Genomic DNA, 16,069 nt, shown 5'->3' on the forward strand with positions numbered 1-16,069 from the left:
GTGCAGCGCCCGATCTGCATCATCAGTTTGAGTCTCGAGTGCCAACGACGTTTGTTCCACTTGACTTGATCTTTGACACTGCATCCTAAAGCAGTCGCACATCTCTGACCCACGCATGCACACTCCGATAGCTAGCCAGCTAGCTTGCGCTGCCATTCGATACTCGGAGCCTGCTGAGCGTCTGCAGCGCTTGCGTCGCAATCCTTTCTCAAAGTTGACGCATTCCCACTCTCGAGGACCAGCTCCCCTCTGCATCAAAACCTCGGGCCACCATCCTGCTGTGCACCATGTCTCTTGCTGGTTCGTCTCGCAGCAACACCGCTAGGCTGGTGCTCTGTCGCACACTGACCGAGGCAGGTAGCAGCGCTCGGCTTCAACACGGCTATCGGCTGAGGTCAGCAGCGCGCAGCTTCGTGCACCCATCGAGCCACGCCTACTCCACTTGTTTCCCCGCATGGAGTCTTGCAACGGGCCGGTCGCAAGCGCATCCATCACCCTCTCGTATCTCTTCTGGTAGCCTCGCAAAGCACTTCAGCTCGGCGAGGCCCGCCAATCAAGAAGCGACTCCCTCCACCGCTGCCACCTCCGAGTCCAAGGAAGCGGTGGGCGAAAGTGCCGCTGAGCAAAGCGATCCTCGAATCCTCGCTAGATATGCTGGTCCGCTAAGCAAGACGTTTCGCAGGTTGAAAATTTTTTCCCTTTCTTCCTTGGGCCTTTCCACTTGCCTTGCTCCCGCCATCCTCTTGGCACCCGCAGAAGTGGGCCTGCAAGGCAGGTTGGTGCTCTGCGCCGCTGCGCTCAGTACGTCTGGTACCAGCACTGCGCTGATAGCATGGATTGCTGGGGCATACACTACGAGCATGAGGCTGGTGCGGCCATCGAAGGAAGAGCGGGATGCGCTCACCACCTCGTCCCACACGGATCAGCCCTGGATGGAAATCGAAAACACGTCGTGGAGGCTGCAAAAGCTCGAGACCACAATTTACGACTTGTCCTTCATCAGGCCCACGCAGAGGCCCTTTGCGACTTGGGAGCTGACACTCACGCCCGAGCCCGCCGCTCTTGCAGATCTCCCAAACAATGGACAGGAGCAGGACACGCACGAAGTCGTCGTCTCCGAGACCAGATTTGCGCAGAGCGGCAAGCTGAGAGGCAGATTGTTGGTCAGGTATTCCAAGGACGCTTTGACCAGAGGCGAGGATGGGAGCTGGAGAGCGGAAGGAAGAATTCTCAAGCAAGGCAAACCTTCCAGACATTTTCAGGTCCACGAAGCGATGCTGGGGGAGGAGTGGCAAGTGCTAGACTGATGCGCGCGGGTCAAGTCGGCCAGCAGCGGAAAGAATGGCAATAGTCATGAGTTGCAGCATCAGTCGTAGCCTGAGCCGATCGCATCGCCCGCGCTGTGCTGGAAAGCTGGTTTGCGCGGAGAGGGCTAACTGCTCATTGAAGTCGAACGGGTTGGGTAGAAACGTAAGCGCCTCTCTGGCACATTTCAGAACGCACAAGCGTAGGAGTGGCTAATCATCTGATGACTTGGGCATGGCATTGCTATACTGGGTCATCACCGCTTGCCTATTCCACGAGCCTCTACAGCTTGTCATCGTCCTGCCTATTGTACGCATCGTAGAGCTGTCCCACCCTCTCCCAATCGAGCACCTCCCAAAATCTAGCCAGGTATTCGTCCTTTCCCTCCATGCCGTAGTCAGGCAGCCAAGTGTGTTCATGAATAGAGATGCAGAAGAGCGGATAGAGCTCTTCCCCTGTCCTCTGCACCCTGGTTGTGCCTCCTGCTGCGTACCAAGAAGAGTTGGTCCCGTACGATCCAAGGCGAGAATTGCTGAGAGCGCTGCTGGTACTGCTGCTGCTGCCGGACGCTCCAGAATCGACAGAGGTAGCACCAATGCGAGAGTCGAGGTTGCTGGAAGGTCCAGCAGGTTGTTCTTCACCTTGAGGGACTGACGGGGGAGTACTTCCCTCGACGTGCGCTCCCCGTTGAATCCTATTTTGCACCATCACAGTACCAGCTCCGTAGGTAGGTACGATGCCCAGGTTCCGGTACGCGTCTCTGACCAGCCACACGTAGCCTGAGCCTGACATGCCGTCTGCAGTGGCGCTGAATGCATCTTTAAAGGCGGGCAGAGAGTCGTACTCTTTGGTGATCGCGTCAAGTAGCTGACCCTTCGGCTTGAACGGCGGAATGTCGGCCCACTCGTTTATGCTCAAGCCTTCCAGCGGTTTGGGCCTCTGCAAGATCCGCCATCACCAGGTCCGACCGTCAGCAAGCGGCCAAAAGAACCTCTTCGTTTGCACATGAAGTCGCAGGACTCACGAGACCATTGATGAAGAAGGCATTGTTGAGGGCGTGTGAAGCTGCGTTGAAGATCAGGATGCGATGCGGGTCTCGAGCCGTTGCGATGACAGTGTCCACAATCGAGCGGTCCTCCAGGTCGGTGCCTGGAGTGAGCGCAAGCAAGGACGAAGATGCCAACAGAGGGTCAGTATGCCGTTGCTTCACCAAGCACGTGGTTGCAGTCATCAGATTATTCCCCTTGCCCTGCTCATCCACCCCAATCTTTGACATATCAATCACCTTGCACCAGGTCGTTCACTTTCCTTAGCAGGCTGTTCTGCCAAGCTTTCCAGATCAAGTCCAGAGTGGTGGGGCCAAACAGAGGATAACAAGCATTCGGCGTGCTCAATTTGGCAGGGAGATGCGGTAGACTGTGCAGCTGACTTCTTTGCTGAGCATGACCGCCTTGAAGCAACGATGGTGAAGAAGAAGAAGAAGAAGTTCTGGGATCTCTGCATTTGGAGAGGCCGGGCCGACTTGGACCTGCCGCTGCGTTTCCGCACAACACAGTCGTCCGGCGCAGTGCGGCCCGAGCTGGCGAGGCAAAAGACATGATCCGTCCTAAGCAGTGGAGGCACCTTTGTTTGGCAGCCAGAGGGGTGACAGGGGAATGGCAGAAATGTGTAGCTCGATGGTGAGCGTCATTCACATTGTCGACTCGTGATCGCGAGACGAATCTGAGAAGAAGACGAGGGCCGCATTTAGCTTGCTCATCAAAATCTCGTGCGGCGCGTGACATGCAACTGCAGAATGTTCTCGGCTCGCGCGCACCTCTCGTGCAGAGACGCTTTTCACCCCATGAAGTCGAGTGCTCGCCATTTATCCTTCATAAAGCAGCGCAGCCCACAGCCTCGCTCATGATGTGTACATGTCTCTATCAAAGCGGAAATTGTGGGAGAATGCAGATGTCTGTATCAAAGGTGGGGAGTCTGTTGTTTCGCCACAGATAATGTGTGACGTATCAACACTCCGGGCGGACCAAGCTGTTTGTTCTCCACTTCCCCAGGCAGCTCCTCTCTTGGCTTTGGCGTCGTACTTTCCAAGGAAGCTTCCTCGCATCTAGATGCGTCAGAACCATCCTGATCTTCTTGAGAGGCAGCGAACTGAGCACAGCTTGCCTTGGCGAAGATCTTCATTGCATCTGCGGGAGGCACAGAGGAGGAAAACAGCCGTGGCAGCAGGAAAGCTGCGACAAGAGGATGTGAAAAGAGGAAGAGGAGGCGTTCGGCAAAAGCTCTAGTAAGCAAGGATGAGTTAGCTCGCGTGCACACCCTACGGACTCACGAAAGTCGCTGAAATCTGTGTGCTTCGAGCCCGTGCTAAGAAGATCCCGTCGTATTTCGTGAGCGAGGCCACTCATGCGTGGAGCCGGGTCATGCAGCACTCACAGCGTCAAGAGCCAAGCGCTGCCAGCATTACGTTTGGCGTCCGAGACCAGCTCCCGAACATCCTGCATGTGCGATCTCCAGATCGTGAATGCTTCGCTGTTGATGACGTAAAGCGGCCTTTTGATCGACAAGGAGCCATCGGCGCTCGCCTTCGGTATGGGCTCTACCCAAGGGTCAAGAATCAATGATCTTGCGAAAGGAGAGTCTGATTTGCGAATGGCTTCAATGCAAGTACCAGCGCCGTAGCTGTGGCCTAATGCCCATGGCTGGTCCACACCTAGGCGCCCTTGCCACATGGGGAGTTCTGCGGCGGTGCGCTCTTTCGCTCCGCCTCTCGTACTGCTTTGGCTTAGCTGCTCTCCTTCTCCCACATTCAACCGCTTGAGAACGTGCAAAGCTTCCAGCATTTCAGCTTGGCGAAGCTCAAGCTGCGCCTTCCTCATCGCCCAGACATCACCTCCCTCTGGCTCTCCAGTTGTCGGTGACTTGCTGGCAGATGGTGAATTTCGTCGGGGAGTCGTGCGGCTCTCTGTATCAGCGCTGGAAAGTGTCGATTCGCTCCTTGCATCCACTCACTCCATCTCGTCGTGCTTGCTATAGATACTGGTATAGCTTTGTTGCTTAGCTCCTAGAAAGGTCTCAGTTGGAGGGAAGACCTGTGTCGAAGGTGCTGTGAGATCTCTGTGCTCCACTGCGGCAACAACGAAGCCCTCGCTAGCCAGTGCTGAGAGGTAGGAGCTGTGGATTGTACACATTGCGCTTGAGCCGGTGTCAGCACACGGAATAGGCGGCCAAGTAGATGCTTTGAGGTACAAGACGCCTACCTGTATGTTGTTCGAGTGCCGCCGAGCCCGTGCGAAAAGACGCCGATTGGGAAGGTCGTCCTGGCATCGTTTGTGTCCTCCGAGGGCGTTGCATCCGTCTCGGCCAGGGAGGAAGGTCCGGCGAGTGGGGCATTCTCGGTGAATGGCAGCTGAAGGGGGCACAGGCATCACCGTAGACGTCAGACTGGGCAGGGAGGCACCCACGAAGATAAAGCATTTCTCACCTTGGCGAAGAAGACGGCGTAAGCAGGTAAGATGGATGGTAGAGCCAAATGCTTGCTCATGCCCTGCGTGTGCCGGCATTGGAATGAATGAGCACATCTGACGAACCATCGTTTGAACGATGATGCTCATACTGACGGCATACTTGAGCAATCCTTCAACGCTCTTCATCCTCGGTCTGTTCGAGGGGAAAACATCCGCACGAGGGAATGTGGTCGATCAGATGACGCCTGGAAGGGTCTGGAATGGCTACGTTGGCAACCCACGCATTCAGCCATCCTGCTCCCTTGATGCTCGTCGCTCTGCCCTTTCCAGAATCTCTACACGGATAGAATAGCGTGATGAGCACAGTATCCAATCGAAAAGCTGGCTTGCCATTGAGCTTGAAACCATCGCCAAAGACTCTTGCCTCGCGAGCTGGCACTTCCAAGTCCAGCGTCGAGACGGCGAATCTGCCTGCAGGCGCTGCGAGTGGCATCTTTCGGCCAGCAAGTCCGCGGCTTATATTCGTGACTCCTTGTGAAGATTTCGCGTTCGCACCATGTGCCCAATTCCAACCTTGAAGTGGATGATGTTCAGATCGATGTTCGCATCCCGCTGCGCCGCTTATTCAACACGCGAACCGATGAGGAGTTTCTGCTCACGCGCTTGTATTCCCAGAAGTGCACTCATCAGACTCTGACTTATGACTCAGACTGGTTTGATGAGTCTGATGAGTCAAGTCACGAGTGTCTCTTTTGCATACACAGGAGGGGCTCGGCTCGGCATGCGCTGAGAGCCGGCAAGCGGTCACGTGTATCGGTACATTGGTCCTGCGCGGGCAGTGGAGACGAGAACTACAACTTTGATTTGATTCACGATTGTGATTCAACTTCTCGGTCTCGATTCTCATAATCAAGTATCGAAAGTTGGAACATCACCATATTCAAGAACATTCACGCTTGGCCAAGCTGAGCAGCGAGACTCTTTAATCCTTCACATCATCCCATCTACGTGAACGTGAGCACTGCTGAGCACAGGTCTCAACTCAAAAATTACAGCCACAATCAAGACTTCTAGTCCTCCACTCGTGTCGAGAAATTGTTCACTAGAGTCAAAGTTCTATTCGCGACGATGTAATTAGGTGGGGTTGCCATTCAAATCGTGAATGTGAGCAGATGAACAAGAGCTTCTGCGCTCGACGTCCGGTGGCGGTGATATATATACAGAGCAGACGATGATGACCCTTCAATCACATTCACGATTTGAATTGCTGCCGATCGCGCTTTGATTCTGGCCCGTCCGTCGGGATGACGCTAGACGTAACTGCTGAAAACGAAAACTCCGCTCTGCTTGCCGAAGCCACACAACACCCAAGCCCTCCGCTACAATTGGAAGGCGCGCCAACCCTGTCTCAATTAAAGCTAAGCCAGGCGCGGATATACAGCAGCGCTGGGCCAAACATTCAAATTCGTATTCGTTATTGACGATTCAAGATTCAAGATTGTGATTTGATTCTTGATTGGGGCCCGAGGTGGAGGATGATGAACCCTTGATTTACGTCGCTTTGTAAGCGCTTTTCGAGCGACGATCAGCAGAATCAAGAATCTGAATCTGGCATCAAATTTGCGGTTACTGGCTAAATAACTGCTGAGCTGATCAGCCCTCCCAAACCAACGAGAAATGCTCCACCGCCCCGGTGCAAAGTGCGTTGACATATACCCTACATGCAGTTTGAGTGTGTGTGTGTGTGTGTGTGTGTGTGTGTGTGTGTGTGTCTGTCGAGTGTCCTTCCATCCATGCAAGTCTTTCCGTTCACGATTCAAGATTGCGTCTGTGTGCCTGGTACACGAGCTTCGTTGCACACGGCGCAGCAGGTCAATCACAAATTATATAGCACTCTGACTCAAGACTGGCGAGACTCGAAACTCCCCGCTGTCCACGAGGATTCAAAAAAAGGCACGAAGAGGGAGGAGCGCGCGACAAGCTGCGCCCTGCGAGCTGCACATCGCCCCTCTTCAAGCGCGATTAGGCATGGGTGCCGCCGCTGTCCCCAAACGTGCCTAAGTGCGTTCCTTCGCGCTTTGGACAATCACGAACCTTCTTCGCGTGCTTGCCATCGCATGGAATGCACAAGAAGCGCCCGCCCGGGAGGGCTTCCCGTCTGTTGCTTCGCATGCATGCACCCTGGCGGAGATCCTGCAACCGCGAAGTGCAAGCCTTGCTCCTTCCTGCTGCTTGCCGTCCGCGCGAACAAGTCAAGCGTCAAATTTGACCGCAGCAAGACGTTTGGAGTGAGAGTGCCGTGCAACATTGTGATTCAAGACGTTCGTCGGGCTCACGATGGTGCCCATCAGCTCTCCCGTCGCCTCTCTTCTGAAGCATCAGCGGCGAATGCATGCTTGCTCGATGCAAGTTGTGGAGTTGTTTTGCTGCTGCGACAGGGGAGCGGCCCTTTCACCGTTCATGTAACGGTCACGTCAGATGCTGGGCCGAAAGGCTGTTGCTGGGCGCACGCGCGGCTCCCCTCCTGCCGTAAGTGCGCCTGCGCGTGGATTTTGGATGAAGACTCCATGATTTGCACGCGAGACCGTTGCTGCTGCTGCTGCTGCATGCGCGCGCAAAGGCCGGAGGTTTGAACCGAAAGCCTTCTGACTGCGGCACTGGGCGAGCGAAAGCCAAATCGCAAATTGTTTCTGACAGGAGGTCTTGCATATGTAATTAGATTGACGTGGGTGGAATCCTGACGATGATGGAGCGGTTAGAATGGAATATTGAATTGCGTTCTATTCATAGAGCTGCCACAGCGCCAGATTCGGCGAGGACCGCAGGAGATGCAGCGTCGGCACTGAGCGGCGGACACGCGGCGGACACGCGTCTGACGAGGGCTCAGGCATCTGAGAAGTGTAGACTTATTTCGCGCTCAAGGACGATCTAGCGACGCAAATCATCAGCAGCACGCCCAGCAAGCATGCGCAGCAGCAGCAGCAATGACGGCCGGAGAGGCGGAGGCAACACAGTGAGCCGCGTCGCGCAGGCCATGCGCGCGCATTCAAAGGTCGATGATGCACAGCTGATGTGCCGAAATACATCTGCTGCTCGATGTTGGCCAAGCCTCGATCGCCGCACCATTGACGCGCACGGGTGTGCCGTGCCGCTGTGCCGTTCTCGTGTCGAGTTGGTGACGGTCAAGCGCTTGCGTGCATGCAGCAGCCAACGATCGAGCTGCTGGCCACGCAAGCCCATGACCCAAGTACAGTAGGCGCGCACAGGTATACTGTACTGTAAGCGCATATAACAGTACCATCCGCGCCGCTTGCTCCTTCCCACGTCTCGCCACCACCATCCTGCTTGTGTGATCAATCCCATCCCATCCGCTCATCCATTCACAACTTCCCTCACTCACCAGCACCTCACCTCTTCCATTTGCATAATGCACGCTTCATCTTACCTCGTCGCCGCTGTCGGCTTCGCCGCTTACGCCTACGCCCAAGGCACCAACGGCTTCACTGTCGCCACCCCCAGTGGTCTGGTTCAATGCCAGCCAGTACGTCTGACTTGGATGGGAGGTGTTCCCCCTTACTTCCCTCGTATCTCCCAACCCGGACAAGTTGGCCAGATCATCGAGCAGTTCCCTCAGACCACCGACACCTTCTACGTCTGGACTGTCAACCAGCCAGTCGGCCAGACTGTCACCATCGCTGTTGGTGACTCCAACGGTGAGGTCGTCGGCTCTGCCATCACCCCAGCCATTGTTGCCGGATCTTCAAGCTGGTGAGTTTTGCCCCATTTCTTCCCAATCTCTTGGTAGACGGAGTAGGCAGAGTGTCTGCGCGCAAAGATTCAACGGCGGGCAGACAAATTTTGGTGACTGCTGAGCAATCGGTGGTGCCCCGCACCCGGCGCCCGACCTGTTTCGTTTTCCTGGTGGCGTCATGCGCGCATGACCGGCGTTGCCCGTGGCGTGTCGATGGTTTGCCAGTCCTGCTGACGCGCGGTAGTATTTCTCAATCCTCCTCAACAGCTTGAATGGAAACGGTGGCTCTGCCTCCAACAGCGGTTCTGCCTCCTCTACTGGCTCTACCTCCAGCTCTTCCGGCTCGTGAGTACTCGAACATCAACTTATCGCAAATGTGTTTCCTTCTGACCATTTGAATTGCACCCTCTGCGTCTGCTCAGGTCCTCCACTGCTACTCGTCCCACTGGCAGCACTACCGGCAGCAGCAGCACTGGCACTCGCCCCACCAGCAGCTCCACGAGCAGCGCTCCCGCGACCACCTCCACCGGCACTCGCCCTGACTCGGCTTCCTCCATCCGCGGCTACTCCGCCATCGTGGCTGGTGCCGTCGGTGTCATTGCCGCTGCTCTGGCTTAAGCGGAAGTGCACAAGACCCTCGATTCGGATTTTCACAAGTGCAGCGTTCTGCTCGTCCAAGAATTTCGCGCGTACACGAACGATGGCTCGTGTCTAATACGGGAATCGCGAAGTCGACCTGATTGCTCTGCAATCAAGACGCCCTATGCGTAATCCCATCACATCATACCTGCCCGGTCTTTCCCTTCCTGCTCCTTTCAGCTCCTTCACCCTTTCATCACTTTCCGTCGCAGTTGGCAACCATCCTTCCCCTGTTTGCATGCTTCTGGGGCCCGCTCATACGACGTAGCTCTCATTACCCACCTTGACACTCCCAGTCGTCACAATATGATTCTTTTCCTTCATGGCGCGCTCGCTGTTCAGGTGACGCTCAAAGTCTGGCCCGCACCTGCACGAAGCTGATTTGTCGGTCCTGGCGTGAAGGCTTTGCGCGAGTAGGCGCGTAGTCGCCGCTTTGTCATGTGATTTGTATCGGACTGCGACTCCTCGCAATTGTGATTGCCGTCAGCAGCTGTTCCCACCTTGTCACTAGTAAGTAGTCTTGAGTGTGCTCGGCGATCCCGACTTGCTGCCAAGCAACAGGTGCCTGACACTCGCACTGTCCTTTGCGGAGCGCGATCGGTGGCGTAAGCGACGCTGAAGGGCGAGAGAGAGAGAGTCTTGATGAGGTTCACAGCAGCCGTCGGACTTTGATGCACGCCAAGATTTCGCTGTCACTTTGATTGGGGATTTTAGGCTCTAGGCTCTGCTGGGCGACTGAATGCAAGTGCAAGCTAGGCCCATTCATGAGTGTGAGCGTGCGTCACGGTGAAGTCGTCGGTGCTCCGTTGGCACCTTGTTCACGACTGTATGTACTGTATTTCGAAGCTCGCGCTACTTCGCTTCCCCCCAACCCCCCTTCTTCCCCGAAATCACATCTGCGTCTTGTCTGGAATGCTGCTGGACTTTTGAGCTTTGTTGCACCGAAGATGGCATCTGCTAGCTCGCTGCCAAGCATATGCTACTAAACAGCCCAACGAACGCGCTTGCCACTTTCGGACACACGACGGGACTTCCAGTCAATCGATACAGTCATCATCGATCCGAGATCTCCTCTCGAGGCGCCGCCCTTTCCTTGATGTAGAAAAGACTCTGGAAAAGATAACATGCAGTGAGACTATTGCATTGAGAGGTGAGAATGGAACGCGTGCTTTCTATAACGGCTTGTCCAAGACGACATGGCGAGGAGATGAGCATCGAAGCCTCAAGACACCTCTGGATTCGTACAGAGGCTTGCTTGCGCAGGACAATCGTGACTTAATAAGTCAGTGAGAACCCCGAAGATGCGCTGCCTGATCGTTCAGCGCGCTCGCGCGAATACAGCACAGTGCGCCAAATTTACTGACGCAGGGCCAAGACGAAGAGGAAGACTTTGTAGCGTGCGCTCATTGCTTCAAGCGCTATCCGTCGCTGGACTGCATTGCCAACCACAAAGTCAGCGAGCTATGCAAAGAAACAACGGTCGCTTGGCGTTGCACTCACTCGACGTCCTTCTTTTGCGCTGAATGTCTTCTACCTTCCTCTTCCTTCAGCTCTTCCTGCTCTTGCTGTTGCAGCTCTTTGGCTCTAGCAGACCATGGTCCTTCACCAAAAGCGATGTGAAGGGCTGACCAGACGTTCGACACGTAATTGACGTCCAAATCGTCCAGCACCACTCGGGGCACGTCAGCTTCAACGTTGGGTTGATTTTGCGCAGGCAAAATCACTTTCTTGATACCGCTTCGGTGGGCAGCCAGGAGCTTCTCTTTCAACCCGCCGACAGGCAGCACGATGCCACGCAAAGAAACCTCCCCAGTCATGGCCAAATCGGTGGGCATCGATCGGTTGGTCAACAAGCTCACGAGAGAGGTGATGAAAGCCACACCAGCGCTAGGTCCCTCTTTGCCGATGGATCCTTCCGGCATGTGCAAGTGGACCTCGCGGTCCTCGAGTGCGTTGGTCTTCTGGTCCTCCGTAATGCCCAACGAGTATGCGTTGCTCTTGAGCCAACTCAAGGCGATGTTCGCACTCTCCTTGATGACGTCGCCAAGCTTTCCTGTAAGCTTGATGGCGCCACCCTTGCCTGGCATGATGCTAGTCTCGATCGGCATGACGCTCCCGCTACCATTGCCCAAATAGCCCAGTCCCGTCGACACACCGGCAGGCATCGTCTTCGTGTAAAGGCGATCCTTGTGGTATACCGGTGGTCCAAGGTACTCTCGCAAGGAATCGATTGTGATTTCCACTTGCACTGAATCAGGCACCTTCATCGGCTCTCTCTTTTGTGTTGTCGTTTTGGAAGGCGGCTCCGGCGGGGCATCGCGCGCTTGCGTGTCGCTGGTAATCGGCTTGCTTGACACCTCATTGTCCTCCTTCTTCTCAGAGCTTGATTCATCTGGCTTCGGCAGGTTGTCGGGCGCCGCGCTATCGCTTGGACCTGGCGGAGGTGTCACAGATTGTGAGCTGCTCTCTGCAGAACCAGCAGGTTCAGCTGGGCTAGCGCCTGATGCATCATCAGTGGTCGGGGCAGCCGAGGCTGCAGTAGCTGGTTGTAGATCTCCTTCCTTCGGTTCTGGGAACACAGTCTCGCCGTGGTCGCGCACAATGTTGTACGCAATCTTGCGATAAACTTTCTCCAGAAGTTTGCGCAGATTGCGCACTCCGCTCTCGCGAGCGTGGTGCCTGATGAGGAATTCGATGGTGTCGTCCGGAAGGTTGACATTAGCCTCCTTTAAGCCACTTGCGTCCTTCGCTTGAGGCGCAAGGTAGCCCTTCGCAATGTGCCGCTTTTCATCTGCTGTGTATGAAGAGACCTCGATCACCTCCATACGGTCAAGGAGCGGTTGCGGGATGGTGTCCAGAGTGTTGGCAGTGCACACAAAGAGGACCCTCGACAAGTCAACAGGCACGTCTAGGTAATGATCCAAGAAACCGCTGTTCTGCTCCGGGTCGAGCATTTCGAGAAGGGCAGACGATGGGTCGCCATTGTGACCACGTCCAATCTTGTCCACCTCATCAATCAGAACAAGTGGATTCTCAGTCCCAACCTTCTTCAACGCTTGGATGGCTTTTCCTGGCATGGCTCCGACATACGTCCGTCTGTGACCCTTGATCTCTGCCACATCGCTGAGACCGCCGACACTGAAGCGGAAGAATTGTCGCTCGACCGCTCTGGCAATAGACTTGCCGATGGAAGTCTTGCCTACGCCGGGAGGTCCGACTAAGCAGATGATCTTGCCCTCAACAGTGCCTCTGAGCTTTCCGACAGCCAAGAATTCCAAGATGCGGTCTTTGACATCTTTAAGGCCATAGTGGTCGTCGTTGAGGACCCGGGTAGCGTTAGCAATAGAGTAGTTCTCGGGAGAGTGAACGCCCCACGGAATACTGGTGAGCCAGTCGAGGTAGCCTCGAGTGACGTTAAACTCGCTTGCCGCAGGCTCGAGCGTCTGGAGCTTGCTGAGCTCTTCGTCAAACACCTTTCGTGCAGCTTCAGGCATGTTCAGCTGTGCAACCTTCTCTTTGAACTTCTCGACCATTCTGTCTTTGCCATCACTCTCGAGACCCAGCTCCTTCTTGATTCCTTTGAGTTGCTCCATCAGGTAGTACTCCCGCTGTCGTTTCTGGATTTTGGCTTCGACGTCCTTCGAAATTTTGGACTGCAGCTGCGCATTCATGAGCTCCTTCTTCAGCACGAGAAGAGCTTTTTGGAGCCGATCCTCAATATTGAGCTCTTCCAAAACGGCTTGAAGCTCTCCCACCTCTCCGCTCGAGACAGCGGCGGCAAAATCTGCGAGCTTGTCGGGCTCGTCGAATACATTCCCTGCTCCCTGCGAGATACTAAAGTTGGCGATTTGATCTCTGAACATGGGATTCAGCTGTGCAATATCCTTGAAGACGCTGATGAGCTCCGCCTTGACTGCGCGGATTACGTTGCTGTCCTTCTCGTACTCTGCAGGACTGAGGTTCGAAACATTGACTAGCGAGACCTTGAAGTCGTGCAGAAAGGAGGTCTGAAAAGGTACGCCTTGACCGGGAATGTACTCGACTTTGCCCTCCTCTTCTTTGAGCTCCCCTCGTCGTTTAGCCACAGCCGCTTCGGCGCTCTCGCCCTTGCCAGATTCCGTTTCGTTTCCTGGAATTGCAGAGGGAACATCTTGGGGTGGCGGAGGCGGCTGAGAAAGGCCCTGGGCTCCGATACCTTGACCGTTCGGGTGGATCAGCTCGTCGATGTGGATCCTTCGATGGGGATAGAGTACCGCAGTCAAGCCTTCTTCACCTTCTTCTGCCTTGCCAGCTTCACCCTTCTCGCCCTTGCCACCACTGCTCGGCACTGGGAAAGTGTTGGTGATCTGGGCAAAGACGCCGGTCTTGTGGACCTTGTCGAGGTCGGTGATCACGTCGGCGTCATCATTCTCATCCTTGAGCAGGAAAGCTCCAACATAAGGTTGACCCCGATGTTGCGCTTCGCGGATCGCAGCGCATACATTGGGATCTTTGATGACCACGGCTTTATAGAATCCTGGGAACAGTGGGCGCCGGGTGATCGGCAGCGCGAGAACCTGAGGATAGACTGTGGGAACGGTTTGACGCGAAAGCGAGCCTCCTCCGCTGCTGTTACCATCTCCGCCACTTCCTTTGCCGCTGCCGCTGCCGCTGCCGCTGCCTCCACCACCTGCGCTGCTGCCATTACTCGAGGAGCCTGAGCTGCTGGAGGAGCTCTCACCGCCACTGCTTGAGCCCGAAGAGGAAGAGTCGTCTTGCGTCTTAATCGACTTTGATTGCCGAGCATGCAGGTCGGATTCCTCCTCTTCTCGGCCCACCACGCCACCGTCTTCCTCTTCCTGCTCATCGCTTAGACCTTTGCTTTTGGATCGCGGCAATGAAGATTGAGCTGTAGCGGAGAAGCTGCGTCTGCTCGCCAATTGCGAGTGAATTGACTGAGAAACAAACGGAGCTATCGAGTGCAAATATCGGGCATGGTGGTCCTTGTTTGGAGCGCTGGGATGCACTGATGCCGCTGCCGTGCCCGAGTGGCGCGGGCAGTTGAGTTGCAGGCGACTCGTAGATGCAGCGCTTGCGCGCGACCCAGCAGCTCCGAGCCCTAGCCGTGACCTCGAAGCGTTGGCAAGACGCTGGGAAGGCAGCATGGTGAAAACCAAAGCCAAATGCCGTTGCGGGAATGGCGTAGATCCGATCAGAGCTCGGATAATGTTTGCTGCGCGTGGGGGAAAGTCTCTCCCGAGCCGCGCTCAAGGTGCGCTGTGACGTTTCTCGCCTATGCGGATTTCGGTCGGGTCGCTGAAGCGCGGATGATCGTCGGCGACAACGACGGACGAACTCGTGATGTTGAGATGGGTCAAAGCTGGTGGTGACCGAGGTTTACATGCGTGAATGGTCTGTAAAGGGGAGCAGACTACATTGTAGTGGAGGCATTCGTTCGCTTCCATGCTTCCTGATGGACTTCTCGCGCTTCCGTCAGCGCCTTGACTCTCTCGGCCGATAAGATGCGGCGCACCAAGTCATCCGCGCGTCTCAGCTTACTCATACATGCGCGAATTACGCGTGCACACGCAACCGTGTATATATCGACAAGAATCACTCAACTGAACGGGTTTGTACGGTCACAGTCACGAGTAGTAGAGGAGGCTCGCATCTCTATGGTACGGTACACGCCCGACATCACGCACCCGAGGCAAAATTTTAGAGCAGCGGCCCTCGATGGTGACGCTCAGGACTCGCACCTGCCACCAGCCTGTGGGGTTTTGAGGCAAGGACTCTTGACTGGCTGGCAGCCCTGCTTTTGACTACGCCACTGTTGTGGTGGGTCCAGCGCCGGTCAGGCAAGCGAGTCGCAGCTCATACTTGGTTCGCGATTCCAGGATTGAAGATCGTGTGACAGCTTGCCGCCTACTCGCTCGTGCTAGCTCTGACAGAGAGAGTCACGAGTGTGCTAGCAATGGTCCCGAGCATGGATGCTGCTGTATATGGGCCCTCTCTGGCGCTGCACGAAAGGTCTCGCCTAAATTTGGAACTAACGTTCAAATTCGTCATTCAGGATTCAGATAGTTCACAATTTTTGTTCCTGATTGTCGCGGCAAAGCTTCTTGCCACGATTGAACCATGAATAATCACGAATGAGAACGAATTCAGGTAGAAAGGCCCACCGGCAGGTCGCGGCCTTTGGAATCGATCATTTGAAGGGGGAAACTTGAAAACTTGAAACTCCGAGAAGAGCCATCGCGGGCAACTTGCTGGCGTGGAGAGCCTGACGAGTCACGATGGACGGGCGAGCCCCGGCCCTGGCAGCTATTAAACGTGTAATCACAGCGATCACTGACGATTTGGCCATTTTCAGGTCAGTTGCTGCAAACAAAAGCAAGATCAGTCTGCGTAGGTGGCTCGTTCACCGCTTTGTTATTACCATCTGCGATTCGGGTGCGTCGCGCCGTCAAGCAATCTTGCAATACCAGCCGCCTGTGCGGTAGCATATTGCTCTATGATCGTGTACCGAGACTGTGAAGCCGGAGCCTCTTCGGGATCAAGTTAGAGCGAAGCGTCTCGGTAGTCTTGAGAGCAGCCGTCTGGGGTGAGAACGTACGGGATGATTGACACGGGGAGGTGGGAGGCATAATTTGAATACCCACACCTCGTGACGCGTGACTCATGACTTCCTGTACACAAGTCTTTATCTTGTGCACGCCCACGTACAAAGTATCCGAATACAGTTTGCTCCACGGGGCTTCCTGCATATGCTAGTGCAGGGGCAGGGGCAGGGGCTGAGGCTGCTCGCTGTCCATGCACGACGAGCCCTTCCGTCGTGAGAGCTTGCAGCATATGGATGATGGTGATCTACGCCCGCATGATTCACATTGGGCTCGTCGGCTGCCTGCATAAGCTGCATCAGAGAGTCGGG

General features: G+C 55.4%; 6 protein-coding genes across 6 annotated transcripts; 3 read left to right on the plus strand and 3 right to left on the minus strand.

Moving 5' to 3' along the window:
- The first annotated feature begins 28 nt into the window (after positions 1-28).
- On the plus strand, positions 29-1,718 carry IE81DRAFT_324614 (hypothetical protein). Its single transcript, XM_025514280.1, has one exon. The coding sequence runs from the start codon at positions 288-290 to the stop codon at positions 1,305-1,307; it is 1,020 nt and encodes a 339-aa protein (XP_025368503.1). The 5' UTR covers positions 29-287; the 3' UTR covers positions 1,308-1,718.
- IE81DRAFT_324616 (manganese and iron superoxide dismutase) lies at positions 1,456-3,011 on the minus strand. Its single transcript, XM_025514281.1, has 3 exons — positions 2,591-3,011; positions 2,330-2,454; positions 1,456-2,244 (listed from the first exon to the last, which is right to left on the minus strand). The coding sequence occupies exons 1-3, from the start codon at positions 2,901-2,903 to the stop codon at positions 1,588-1,590; spliced, it is 1,095 nt and encodes a 364-aa protein (XP_025368504.1). The 5' UTR covers positions 2,904-3,011; the 3' UTR covers positions 1,456-1,587.
- A 29-nt stretch (positions 3,012-3,040) lies between these two features.
- IE81DRAFT_324617 (hypothetical protein) lies at positions 3,041-5,442 on the minus strand. Its single transcript, XM_025514282.1, has 8 exons — positions 5,051-5,442; positions 4,923-4,962; positions 4,787-4,849; positions 4,563-4,711; positions 4,315-4,476; positions 3,739-4,227; positions 3,635-3,669; positions 3,041-3,536 (listed from the first exon to the last, which is right to left on the minus strand). The coding sequence occupies exons 1-8, from the start codon at positions 5,260-5,262 to the stop codon at positions 3,265-3,267; spliced, it is 1,422 nt and encodes a 473-aa protein (XP_025368505.1). The 5' UTR covers positions 5,263-5,442; the 3' UTR covers positions 3,041-3,264.
- A 2,469-nt stretch (positions 5,443-7,911) lies between these two features.
- IE81DRAFT_324618 (hypothetical protein) lies at positions 7,912-8,867 on the plus strand. The gene has a single exon (XM_025514283.1). The coding sequence runs from the start codon at positions 8,197-8,199 to the stop codon at positions 8,539-8,541; it is 345 nt and encodes a 114-aa protein (XP_025368506.1). The 5' UTR covers positions 7,912-8,196; the 3' UTR covers positions 8,542-8,867.
- On the plus strand, positions 8,343-9,366 carry IE81DRAFT_177975 (hypothetical protein). The gene is made up of 3 exons (XM_025510681.1): positions 8,343-8,533; positions 8,788-8,865; positions 8,943-9,366. Exons 2-3 carry the CDS (start codon positions 8,793-8,795, stop codon positions 9,233-9,235), a joined length of 366 nt encoding a protein of 121 aa, XP_025368507.1. The 5' UTR covers positions 8,343-8,533; positions 8,788-8,792; the 3' UTR covers positions 9,236-9,366.
- A 919-nt stretch (positions 9,367-10,285) lies between these two features.
- On the minus strand, positions 10,286-14,561 carry IE81DRAFT_303732 (ATP-dependent protease La). The gene is made up of 2 exons (XM_025512283.1): positions 10,659-14,561; positions 10,286-10,592 (listed from the first exon to the last, which is right to left on the minus strand). Exons 1-2 carry the CDS (start codon positions 14,301-14,303, stop codon positions 10,578-10,580), a joined length of 3,660 nt encoding a protein of 1,219 aa, XP_025368508.1. The 5' UTR covers positions 14,304-14,561; the 3' UTR covers positions 10,286-10,577.
- Positions 14,562-16,069: the final 1,508 nt, after the last annotated feature.

This window comes from Ceraceosorus guamensis (assembly GCF_003144195.1).
Source record: "Ceraceosorus guamensis strain MCA 4658 unplaced genomic scaffold IE81scaffold_44, whole genome shotgun sequence".
Taxonomy (NCBI): Eukaryota; Fungi; Basidiomycota; class Exobasidiomycetes; order Ceraceosorales; family Ceraceosoraceae; genus Ceraceosorus; species Ceraceosorus guamensis.

Coding starts and splice junctions, on each gene's coding strand:
- IE81DRAFT_324614 (XM_025514280.1), top strand. CDS start 288: ATGTCTCTTGCTGGTTCGTCTCGCAGCAACACCGCTAGGCTGGTGCTC.
- IE81DRAFT_324616 (XM_025514281.1), bottom strand. CDS start 2,903: ATGTCTTTTGCCTCGCCAGCTCGGGCCGCACTGCGCCGGACGACTGTG. Junction 2,455..2,590: donor AGTGAACGACCTGGTGCAAG/GTGATTGATATG, acceptor CGCTCACTCCAG/GCACCGACCTGGAGGACCGC. Junction 2,245..2,329: donor CCTTCTTCATCAATGGTCTC/GTGAGTCCTGCG, acceptor CGGATCTTGCAG/AGGCCCAAACCGCTGGAAGG.
- IE81DRAFT_324617 (XM_025514282.1), bottom strand. CDS start 5,262: ATGCCACTCGCAGCGCCTGCAGGCAGATTCGCCGTCTCGACGCTGGAC. Junction 4,963..5,050: donor GGAGCAGGATGGCTGAATGC/GTGGGTTGCCAA, acceptor CCCCTCGAACAG/ACCGAGGATGAAGAGCGTTG. Junction 4,477..4,562: donor GGCACTCGAACAACATACAG/GTAGGCGTCTTG, acceptor TACAATCCACAG/CTCCTACCTCTCAGCACTGG.
- IE81DRAFT_324618 (XM_025514283.1), top strand. CDS start 8,197: ATGCACGCTTCATCTTACCTCGTCGCCGCTGTCGGCTTCGCCGCTTAC.
- IE81DRAFT_177975 (XM_025510681.1), top strand. CDS start 8,793: ATGGAAACGGTGGCTCTGCCTCCAACAGCGGTTCTGCCTCCTCTACTG. Junction 8,866..8,942: donor ACCTCCAGCTCTTCCGGCTC/GTGAGTACTCGA, acceptor GCGTCTGCTCAG/GTCCTCCACTGCTACTCGTC.
- IE81DRAFT_303732 (XM_025512283.1), bottom strand. CDS start 14,303: ATGCTGCCTTCCCAGCGTCTTGCCAACGCTTCGAGGTCACGGCTAGGG.